Source organism: Trachymyrmex cornetzi, unplaced genomic scaffold (genome assembly GCF_001594075.2).
Source record: "Trachymyrmex cornetzi isolate Tcor2-1 unplaced genomic scaffold, Tcor1.1 scaffold99, whole genome shotgun sequence".
In the NCBI taxonomy this organism is placed as follows: domain Eukaryota; kingdom Metazoa; phylum Arthropoda; class Insecta; order Hymenoptera; family Formicidae; genus Trachymyrmex; species Trachymyrmex cornetzi.
In genome coordinates, this window is record NW_017300343.1 from 1,888,922 (window position 1) to 1,900,827 (window position 11,906).

General features: G+C 37.4%; 1 protein-coding gene across 1 annotated transcript in view; it reads right to left on the reverse strand.

Moving 5' to 3' along the window:
- The window catches only part of LOC108770258 (uncharacterized), a 111,547-nt gene extending 111,057 nt beyond the window's left edge, over positions 1–490 (reverse strand). Inside the window, exon 1 of the mRNA XM_018521749.1 lies at positions 140–490. Within this exon, the coding sequence (XP_018377251.1) occupies positions 140–215 (76 nt within the window). The 5' untranslated portion in view covers positions 216–490. The remainder of the gene's footprint in view (positions 1–139) is intronic.
- Between the last annotated feature and the right edge of the window lie 11,416 nt (positions 491–11,906).

Genomic DNA, 11,906 nt, shown 5'->3' on the forward strand with positions numbered 1-11,906 from the left:
CCCCCCCCCCCTCCCGTTTCGTTCCTGCCGGATTTAAATTTTGAACGGCGTGCCGTCGCCTTACCGATCTCCGTGCACCTTCTACACTAAGGAAGGTATAGAAAAGGGAGAAAGAAAATTGCGAAGGTCGTACGCTCACCCTCGAGCAGGTGCCAGTCTTCATCGAGCGAGGCCAATGCCTGTGCCTGATTGGTCTGTTGTTCAAAGTCGAGCATTCCGTTGGTGTCCTTCGCTTTCCTTTTCTCACCTGGTCCCACCGTCGGCACACCGATATTACGCCCCCTTTGAGTTTCACGGTGTCTCTTGTCCACTGTCTTGCTCACCTTATGCTCACTCCGATTCAATACTTATTTAATCGTATTCGAGTTCGAACCCGTCGATCGTCGCGAATCGCGCGATCGGCCGGAAGTGTTCAAGAGATCGGTGAAAGAAAAATTTTCACTCTCAATGGATCAAGAATGCTACTCGCGATGATTTCCCCTAGCGAGATGTTAATACCGAGCGAATGAATCTCTTTTGGCGCGAGGGAGTCGAACTACTACTCGATCGCGTGTTTCCCCTTCTCGCCTCCCACTCTTTCTGTCTCCCTTTCTCTCAAAGATGGCCTCACTCTCCTTTGTTTACACCGGGTTCTCTTATCGGGATTCTCAGCTGCTTCCCCACCCTGCGCTATATATCGACATACGGTGGATTTTTTTTTTCCCCCTCCAAATCGACTCGTGCCCGAAAGGTCAACTCGCGTCGAGGTCCTTGAAGGATTCGTTCGCTTCCGTTTACGCGCTTACAGCGCATTCGCTCGTCAGTGCTGTTCAAGGCAGCACGTGAGAGACGCGATTACGTTTACATATATCCAAAGAGCAAAAAAAAAAGAGAAAAGGAGAGAAGGGGGCAGGGGGAGAGAAAGAGAGAAAAACAGAGAATAAGAATTTGGGAGAAAGAGGGACGCAAGCATCCACGAGAATTGAACGACAATGAATAAGTGGTGAGAGAGAGAGAAAGAGAGAGAGAGAGGGAGAGAGGGAGAGAGAAAGAGAAAGAAATAGGCGGACAGAGCGCGACGACAAACGTCGCTTACGTGCATTCGCGGCGGTACTCGAACCGCGACTGATTTCCCCTATCACTCCGTACTCAGCTGCCACCCACGGCACCCACGATCCTCCCACCTCCGCGCCACCTGCTCCACCGATGTCGACCTCCCCTCGCCTAGTTTCCCGCTCGCGCTGCCACCCACCCGCCACCCATCTTGCTCGGAGCAACGATGGAACGTCTGACCCGTTCTAACCCCCGTCATTCCCGCTTCCCCTCTCCTGCGCGCGCGCGCGCGCGCGCTTCTACCCTTTCTCAACGCGCACGGCGCTCTCGCCTCTCTCCATCGCCTATATACCACTTTGGTGGACGAAGTGTGTCTCACCCGTGGCAGTGTATACCGCATCTACTACCAACCGGTCGTCTCCTCGTTCTACTAGTTCCTCGAACCTCGAGCATGGTCCACAGCCGTTAATGTAGAGAGAACTCCGCGGAGCACTCGTGAATCCTCTCTTCCACTGTATTTCATGCTACCTTTCTTCCTCAGACATGAGAAAGAGAAAGAGAGAAGGAAAACTTGTTCGCGCCCCAACCTCCTTCGTTTCGCTTCTCCTCGCTCCTTCGCGCTTTTTCGATCTTTCTCTGCATTGGATTCTCTTTTCGCCCTAGCTCGAACGTAAAACCGACAAGCAGTGAACGCGAGAGCTTATTACACGGTCACCTTGTGCTGAGAATCACATTTGTCGAATCTATATAAGATGTTGCACGAAATGGAAAGCATTTCTTTTTCACGAATATGAACGGTCAGTGATCTAATTAAATCTCATAAATAAACAATTAACAGCTTAAAGAGTAGCTCTTTTAAAAATTCATAAAGTTTATACATTGTATATAATTATGTTTTTTCTCTACAAATAAAAATTTGCTATCGAAAGAGTTATGCAGTTGAATATTATATTTATCAAATATATGACACTTTTTAAGAATTATAAAATTATAAAATTAATATTACAATTTTAATTTTATTATCTTATATTATAAAACTATACAATTAAAAACACTAAAGGTTTATGGACGTTGACACCTAATCAACATTTAAATTTTATCTTTTATTGTTTTATGTTGCGAAATGGCGATGTATATAAATCCACAATGAGATTATAATTTTTAATAATACTAAAATCTATTACTAAAATTTTATGTTTTTTTTATGCATTCGCGATCATAATATGAGTATAAAAAATAACTTTTTAAATAATTAAATGTTGCCATTTATATGAACGCGTGATATCCCCATTTTGACAATCGTAATCTGAAATTTTCAACCAATTATTTTTCTTTGGTACATTAATGTATATAATATTTTTGTTGGTATTGTTGTGTGTATTGCATAAGTTTTCATGTACATTGTTAGATACATACAGTCTCGTATCCGTGTTTTATTCAAAAGTTGTGGAGCAGTTTAAGCTCCTCGCGGCCAAAACGCGTAACTCCATTTATCGGTAACCCTCGGTTCACCCATGTTACGAAGTGAGCAAGGGCTGTGTCCCTAAAGCGCACAAGGATGGTGCGAGGGTGATGCAAAGGGAGCTAAGCGAGTAAGAGATTGGTCATAGAACGGGAAAAGTTGTGAACAAACTACACATGCAAGAGGATCTCCTGTACAGCTGCCTTTGTAGGCAGTTCCTTCCCTTGGTATTAGCGAACATGTACTTAAGACATCAGAGAAACCAGAAATACACGATGATGTAAATGAAAGTTTACTTATAAATTGCTTTTTTATCAAGTGTATTATGATACTTGATCATAGTGACGAAAAATTGCATTTTTTTAAAAAGCATCTGCTTAATACATAAAAATAAAGAAAAAGAAGCCGGGCCATATAAGCGACAGAGTATAAATATTACGGCATATATTCACAGTTTAATTAATTTAAATTAAATTAGAATTTATTTACAAAATTTTTTTATTTGCACCGAGAATTCGAATATCGTATAAAATATTTTCTAGAACATTTTCACGACCGAGTCTCTTTTCTCTCGTATAATCAATAAAATATCTTAAAATATGCGTCATCCCATGACTTGGAAACAGGAGAAACGTCGTACAAGGCCAGACAGAATATTATTGAACGCGTTTCTTTGTGAATATTAATATTTCCGAGTTCTTCATATGTAGATAAATTCAATACACAAAAATCATAATTCTTTTAATATTATTCCAACTTCGTAATACACTCATTCAGACTTTGTAGAACTATTTACGATTTTATGTACACAGCCCTTCTGTACTGCCCGTATTGACCTCCGTCTGTTAGACAAAGGAGGCAAGAGCTATTAAGTTAAAAGCAAGCAAGCAAGCATAATTCTTTTGATGAGATAATGCCATTAATATATGTATAATATGCATAGATCAAATATACTATTCACAAGGTAAAGCCTCACAATCAATCATTATATCTTTTTTAAATTCATGATGTCATTATAGTATAACGAATATGTTTGATCTTTGTATAGGTACCTGTCGTTGAATAACGCGTTTCTAGAAAGAGCAAAAGAGGAAAGAAATGTACTTTGCAATTCAAGGAAAATAACAAAATCAAAATAATGTCATATTAACTGAAAATCCTGCTAAAAAAGATGACATAATTTTTTATCAATAATTAACGTCGACGTCAAATTGACATATTTTGACTTTCTTGTTTTCCTTAAATAAGAAGTCCTCGGCGACTGTCTTGAGACGGCGCGAAGTCCGGCCAGAGCATTCGCGCGACTAACAATAAGCCGGCGGCTTTCAAGTTCGCAGGACGTACCGATTCGACGTACGCGTCGCGTGCTCTCGAGTACGGTGGAGTGCGGGTACGGCCCTGACGGCTACGCGCGTGTCGTCATTTGGCCTCATGCTCTCGCCCCCACGCATCTCTCGCCGAGCACACTATCCTCTCATCGCCGTTCTACGCCCCGCGAACGACTCCACGCCGCTGTCGTCCCGCCCCGAGCCCCGACCGGCTCGTCGCTTCCGTCTTTGTTCGTCCGTCTCATCGTCGCGTGGCACTCTCTCCCTTCCTTCTGTTTCACTCGCCATCGCGTCTCTCTTTTTCTCTCTTCCTCCTTTCTCTCCCTCCCACCCAGGGAGCGCTCTCTCTCTCTCTCTCTCTCTCAACATACAATTCTCTTTCTCTTTCTTTGTTTCATCTCCGAAACTCCAGTTCTACACATATACATACACACGCTTTTTTCATACATGTAGTAATGGCGCGAACTTTCAACCGATGCATGAGCACGCGTCGGCAGACTCACGCGATCACAATCGCTAAATAGATAGAGTTTATAAATATATATATGTCTAGACAACGATCGAATATACGAAGACATGATTAAGACAGATTTGTTCGCGATCAATTTGGTTTACAAGATAAATGACTTTGCACGATCAAGTATCATGTTATACATTTATTATCACCGGTCGCGCGACGATAACGATTAGATTCTTGAACACGGTGTGAGGAATAAATTAAACAAAACGAGGTGAACCGACAATAGAAACGTAACAGCTCCGATTTGATAGACAATCCGATATCAATGAGAAAGACTTGCTCTCTGTACACACAAATGAGCCTCGGACGATACGGTCTTTTCTCTCTCCTTACATATTCTACCTTCTACCACATTGTCAGTATCCATAACAGTGGTAAGGGTAAGTCTGTTTTCCCCACTTCGTTGCTTCCACTTCGGTTAGCCTCGAGGACCAGCGGCAAGGCTTCCTTCTATGTTTATCTCCGTCGATCTGTCTCCTGCTCTATATTCTCTCTCTCTCTCTCTCTCTCTCTCTGAGCTCTTCCGTCTTCGTCTTTCTCTATGCGCAAACTCTTTCCCATCCCACCTTGCACGGAGTGCGCGCACTCCATTCCAGATGCTCAACAGTGGCGACAATCTTCCCCACCCACGGCGTCTCGCATACATAATCGAGACAGGCCGACTAAACACCGCACTCGTCATCCTCATCACCACCGAAATCATTTTACTATCCTTAATAAATAAGGATTATTCCAAAGAGTTATTTTTCAACACCCGGATGGTATACGATTATCCCAACCATTTTGTGTAATGAATCGATCTACGTATACATAAATTCATCATATGTTTAATGTTTATTTAAATTTAAATTTATTTATATTTTTTTACTCTAATAATTTACATGTATATACATTTGACATAAAATGAAGAATTACAGTGACAATTGAAAATATGTACATCAACGAGAATGTACACAACTTAAATTATCATTTCTTTTTATTATTTAAGATGCCTAATCTTAAGATTTAAATAGTCATTTTTCTTCGACACGAATATTTCAGAAATAAATTGTCAGAATGATGATTATATGTATATTATAAATGTACATTTATAATTCTTCTTCGACACGAATATTTTAGAAATAAATTGCCAGAATGATTATTAAATGGTTATATGTATATTATAGATGTACATTTAATATCGATTATTGCGATCGAGTATGTCTACATCATTATCATTCGCGAATATAAACTTCTAAGAACTAAACTTCAAGATTTAACTCGCAGATATATACAATTGTATATCTATCACTCAGATAAGCAAGAATTTATTTGCTTGTAAACAATAGGCTTAAAATAGATACCAGACTTCCGATATCAGGGAAAATCTTAGCATACGGCTCGTAGTTATTAAGATTCCGTAAACTGAATGAGATCGAAATTACGTCGGAATCCCGATATCGTCGTGTCGATATCATTCGATTAGCCGCAGGATGCAATGACAGAAGGTTACAGTATCGATTGAGGTAAATGGTACCGCATTTGCCGCGGTTACTCGAGCATCGTTGTGTCGTGTAAAATCACTAGCCCCGCTCGTAAATGTAGGGTAGAGTTGTTCGGCGACGGTGTTGACGGCGGAGGGGAACAAAGTGCCGGGGTGGGGTGGCGTGACGACCGTGACGCCGTCGCTGCACGAGCGTGCGGCGTGCACGCTTCTCCTTTCATTTGTCGGCATGCGTGACGTCATCGTAACCTACGTACGTGTAATGTGTCGTACCCTGCACAACAGTGTCATCTGATAGCGTGTGCGGCGCGTACATGTCCACTCTGTCCAAGTGTAATCGTGCATTTTTTTCTTAAATGCCCACTTTGTTATTCAAGTATTATGAGGACTAATAGGATATCACAAACTTTTTTCTTTTTAAGAATTTTGAAAAGTCTGATATCTTATTTTTCTTAAATACGCAAAAGACAGCTACTAATGTATGTATTGCGTTATATATCAATGTTTTTTCAACGATCGTTTATGCAACTAATTAAAAGAGTTTTTTAAGCATCAAGTTCTATACGATAGAATTATATATCTTCGAATATACAGAATATATATATATATATATATACAGGAAAGCCTTGACATGATTTCAAAGTAACATATATTATACCAATCTTGCATAAGCAATGAGCATTGTACCTTTCTGGACTATTTTTTGCAACTCGACTTGTTATTTTGCAGTAGTGCGTTTGGGTGGCACTTCTCATACAGAGGAGAAGCAACAAATATGTTACGCAAACTTGATTATCTCGAGCGTATTTTAGTGCGATCGATAATACAAAGCTGCTTGCCGCGCGTATGTTATGTAACGGTAAATTCGCTCGTTATATCGTAATGAATTATTACTCTCGGAAATATTTCTTAGTCTTCTATTCTCTTTTCGAAAGATTAATTTAGTTGATTTAAATTAATTATATTATTGATAATTTGATTGAAAAGAATATTTTCTCTCGTGAGATATATATGTACTGAAGAGATAATAAATGTTTTAATATTTTTTTCCATCGATGTATGTATGTTCACAATATTGTTTGATATTACTTTATTTGTTGATAATATTTTAGAACGTTCTGATAATTTATGATAAATGCTTTAACGTAACTACTGCTAATATATACATTTATATAATATTTTCTTTTCATAAGTTAAGAATATTTTATTTCACTATATATTCTAAAATTAAATATTGAATTCACGAATCAATGTCTTCTACTTATTGATATAGCTACATTTCGACATACTAATGAATATATGTTGATCGTGACGAATAATCTCATTTTGTACACGTAATTTTATATTTTTAATATGAAAAGAATAAATTAAAAGATTATGCGCAGTAAACAGGTCGTCAAGGAAAAGAAGAAAGTTTTCGAAATACTGTTCGTTAATGCAAAGTTGCGCAACTGTTGCTTTTGAACGAATATTCGTCTTTATTCACTTGTGTTTTACTTTTAACTAAATTTTGAGTTACAGAGCATCTACAAGCGGTGATTATAAATTTGGAATAAACAATAATTTATAAATGTAAAATAGTATAACGTTTTCTTTGTGTTAATTTAATCAACTTTACACAACTTTCTTCTAATTAGGTTTTTAAATATACGTATTAATAATGATCATTTTTTATTTGTGTGTGTGTGTGTGTGTTTAGATCCTATATTTAAAAAAAAATAATAATAAAACTACCATTTCCTTTATTGTCGTACATAAAAACATAAAAATATTACTTTACTGTAAAATTGTAGAGCCATATTATAATGATAACGTAATACCCACGTCACGATATTCCTATTAAAATCGTTTTAAAACATTTATCATGAGCTATCTTAATATTCATCACTACAGGATATCTATTATGTCGCCGGTAACATTCTTTTCCACTTTCTATCCTTTTATTTATTTATTTATTTTTTTTATATGTTGGCCTTTGCGAGTTTCGGAGCCTTCTCATTTAATAGACTTAATGGCCGCCCAATCTTTTCCTAGCATTCCAGTTTAAAATAGAAGAGTAACCGGGATCAAACGGGCTGTGTAACAAATGTCTATGGTACAGAGTTAAGCAAACTGGAATTTATCTATTGAAATAATCTCATGTTATGCAAATGGACGAAGGGTAGAATTCGAAAGGGTTCTTTTAACCCTTTCAGGGTTGCCTTTCTTGAGAAATAGGATGTATATCATTATTGTCTAGTTATGTTTAAAGATTTGAGGGATCGCTGATCGCCGAAATTATTATATTCACACAGAAATTATTTTAACTAAAAGAGCAGAATACGTTAGTACGTGGCATGAGATAGAGATTGCAAATATCTTTGAAATCTTTCCTGTTTACAAGCGGACTTATTTCTATTTGTTACGACGTAATATCATCGTTGCACAAAAAAATATCTTGTGTATCTGCGAAGGTTTTCGCTTTGTAACGTATACCTGTTGCTATTTTCGGACTTTTATTCCGGACCTACCACAACACCTACCCACCTTTACCCGTCAAACAGGGCGTGACGTTCGCACCGGCAGCGGAAGTTTAAACCTCGTGGGCGTTCGAGGGAATGAGAAGAGACCGTTCGAGTCTCCATAGTGACCATGATTTTATCCTGTGACGTCACGAATCACGAAGAAACATGTGGCACAAGCGACACCCACGAGAATTTTTCCGAGAGATTTTCATTGCGTCATCACTGCACATGCACGCGGCGCCCGCGCATGCATATATATATGCGTCTCAATAACGTCATTAAGATCCTTCGACATTTCCGACATGACGTCACGTGTTACATGCGATTTTATGCACGTAGGTATATCGATTTCTTAAGTGGCTCCAGTACAGATGCCGATATACAAGATGCTGCGTAAATTCTGTGTATGTAAATATTTATGTTTAAATTGATAATAAATCATATTTTTTGACAAAATATTCTTGCATATATGTTTTTATATAAAAATTTAAGAAGCAGTATTAAATCTTGATACTTTTTAACGTCACATGCAGAAAAATATGTTTTATAAGAAGAAATAATATAATTATACTAAAAAACTAATTATATACTAAAAAAGCTTTGTGTAAATTATTAATAGATATATATATATATTTCTAAATCTTATTTTTTGTTATTTCTGCTATTTTAAAATAAATACATATATATATATATTTCTAAATCTTATTTTTTGTTATTTCTGCTATTTTAAAATATTTCTGCTTTCTCTCATTCTCTAACAAATTCTTTTATCGATTATCGAGAAGCCAATTATATTGGGAAGAATTTTTAATACTAAGGGTGAGATTTCATTTGTGTGTTATTGCCGTACGACGAATTTTTCAAGCCTGATGATTGGCTATAGGATAGAGAGATCCGAGGACCTCTCTATCCTGCACACATTTGTCGTACGACAAAAACGCCCAAATGAAATCCCATCCTAATAATCGACGCTATCAATATTAGTTTGTAGTCTATCATGATTTATTTAGTATCATCGATATTAACGAAATAATGTACGCATAACGAGCTAATTATTCTTGAAGAATTTTCCGCCTGACGTCATAAGCAAATAAGTGGCAGCACGTGCCGCACGGCAACAATCTGGCAGCGTGAAGCGTTTTACGATATATCACGACATTTTTATGATGCCAAACAGCCTGCGCAAGCCGTCTGCCTCCAAAATCAGTCGGCGACTGAAATTTTACGAGCCGGAATGTATTCCGGAAAACGTAAGTTAGTATCGTGCGGACGTTGCCGGCGCCGAATCGATCCGGCGTTTACCTTTCTATTAAATACATGTATGCGTGTATGTATGTATGTATGTATGTATGTATGTATGTATGTATGTATGTATGTATATACATACGTACAACCAACAGCCAAAGAGAAGCGCTTCTACGAATTTTATTTATGGGTTTTTTTAGTTAATCCAATATCCAATGTGTTTAAGAAAAACTTAATGAAAAATTTTAAACGCTTTCTTTCCAATTACTTTTTAACATTCAGTATTTTAGTAACTGTCTTATGCTTATATTTATATATACACTCAACACTGCAAGAAGGAACTGTTTAATGTTAGAAAAAAAAAGTGAAATCTCATCGATAAAAGTAGATAAATATTCTCACAGTAAACCGTCCCGTATTTCTACCTGCTTATTGGAAAGACTGATAAAATATTTTCGTAATAGCTATACGAGCAGGGTTTCTACTGTTTCTAGTAAGTATTCAACACGTTTCTAACGACTATTAATATGTGTGTGTTTCTAACGTCTGTTAATATGTGTGTGTGTTTCTATAGATATAAATAAGATAAAATTTTCTCCGTATTCAAGGATATTCACGTGTCACGAGAGATCTGGGAGAGACGAGAGAGAAGGAAATATTCTTCATCAGTTTAATGGAATTAATATGTAACCAGCTTCTAACATGAACTGAACTGTGGAACTATCTAATATTGATCAAATATTAAATTATTTAGGATCTTGGCACAAATCGAAGAAAATATGATATAAATTTGGAACAAAATTTCTCAGTATTTATTTAGTTACTTGGAATATTTGTTTCCAAGGAAAAATCATTCCAAATATTTTTCTGATTATTTTAAGGTTTGGAAAAACACGTCTTGTATTGCATGTATATAATATGATTCGATTCATACGCAATCGTTTGTTCGTAACGACGCATTTCGCATATGTATGTGTGTATATTGTGTGTTGAACAAAGCTAGGTCATTGATGGAGGTCAAATTTTATATGAGCTAAGGCTTTATGTATACGCACTATCTTGTCCGATCTTGTCCGAGCGATCGATTTCTCTGTAAGTCTGTAGGACGCTGTTTAATCTGCCGATTTCGCGATGTTACCGTCGTGATATCGCGAGCGAGTTCTCGAAAAGCGCGATTGCATCCGCAAATATACATAGTTGTGTGACGACGTGACAGGAATCGGAAATTTACATCAAGTAATTGGACTGCATACTGACGACATCTGACGAGCATTTCAAGTACTCGAAGTACTCGAACAAAATGATACCGAGAGACAATGCGATGATCATCGATTGCGCGCTTTGTCATAACATTTTTCACTTTTTATTCGTGTTGTATATTTCACCATGTTTTTCAATTTATTTTTGTTTTATACTCAGTTATTTAAAATATATGAATTTTAAAGCTTATTTTTCGCACGTAAATAAAAAACATTAAATTTACATTAGATATATACTGCTATTTAATTCATATAGAATTTAAATTCAATATTTTTAAAATTCATAAGATGTGGCGATTTACTCTTATTCGCAGTTTTTTCAAGAATGCTAGAGAAAAAGAATACTATTATACGTCCTACAATATAACATAAGGAGTATTTGATAATCGTATGCTCGAAATGAATCAAACGTACTCACCGATCGATTGTCGAATCATTACCTGTCGGTTGTTCTATTGTCTGTCGACTCCATTAGAAAAATTCTCCCGATTATGATACTCCGCAGTCAACAAAATAAAATATAATGCCCGCCGCACTTCCGATACTTGCGCGCGATGCGTTAAATTTCAGAGCGAATAAGAAACAAGGTTAGACTAATGGTGTAACTGTAGCAAGAACTAATTTCAGTTGAACAGGTTTTCTGTTCGCTAATCGTATTATCTTCGGCATTTGTGAGTCGTTTCAATCATAAATCAATCGAAAAAACAATCCTGATCGATCCGAACGTCACTCGTTAACGTACGACTCCATGGTCGCCATGATCGTTAATTTAAATGGTACTTTTGACGCGCAAACGCGATCGCACTTTAAGCCCGATCTATATAAGACGCAGAATGCGAGTCGCGGATCGCAAGCGTCAGCCAATCCGATACGTCAATTTTAAAAGTGACTTCGTGATTGGCTGACGCAACAAACTTTCGTATTATACACGGAGAAAATTTTATATTTAACCCTTAAGGTGCCTTTTCACGCTGACGCTCGACGCTTATTTTCAGCGTCAAAACAGGTCACATGATCAAAATTGACGAATACCAAGCGTCAATTTTGATCACGTGACCTGTTTTGACGCTGAA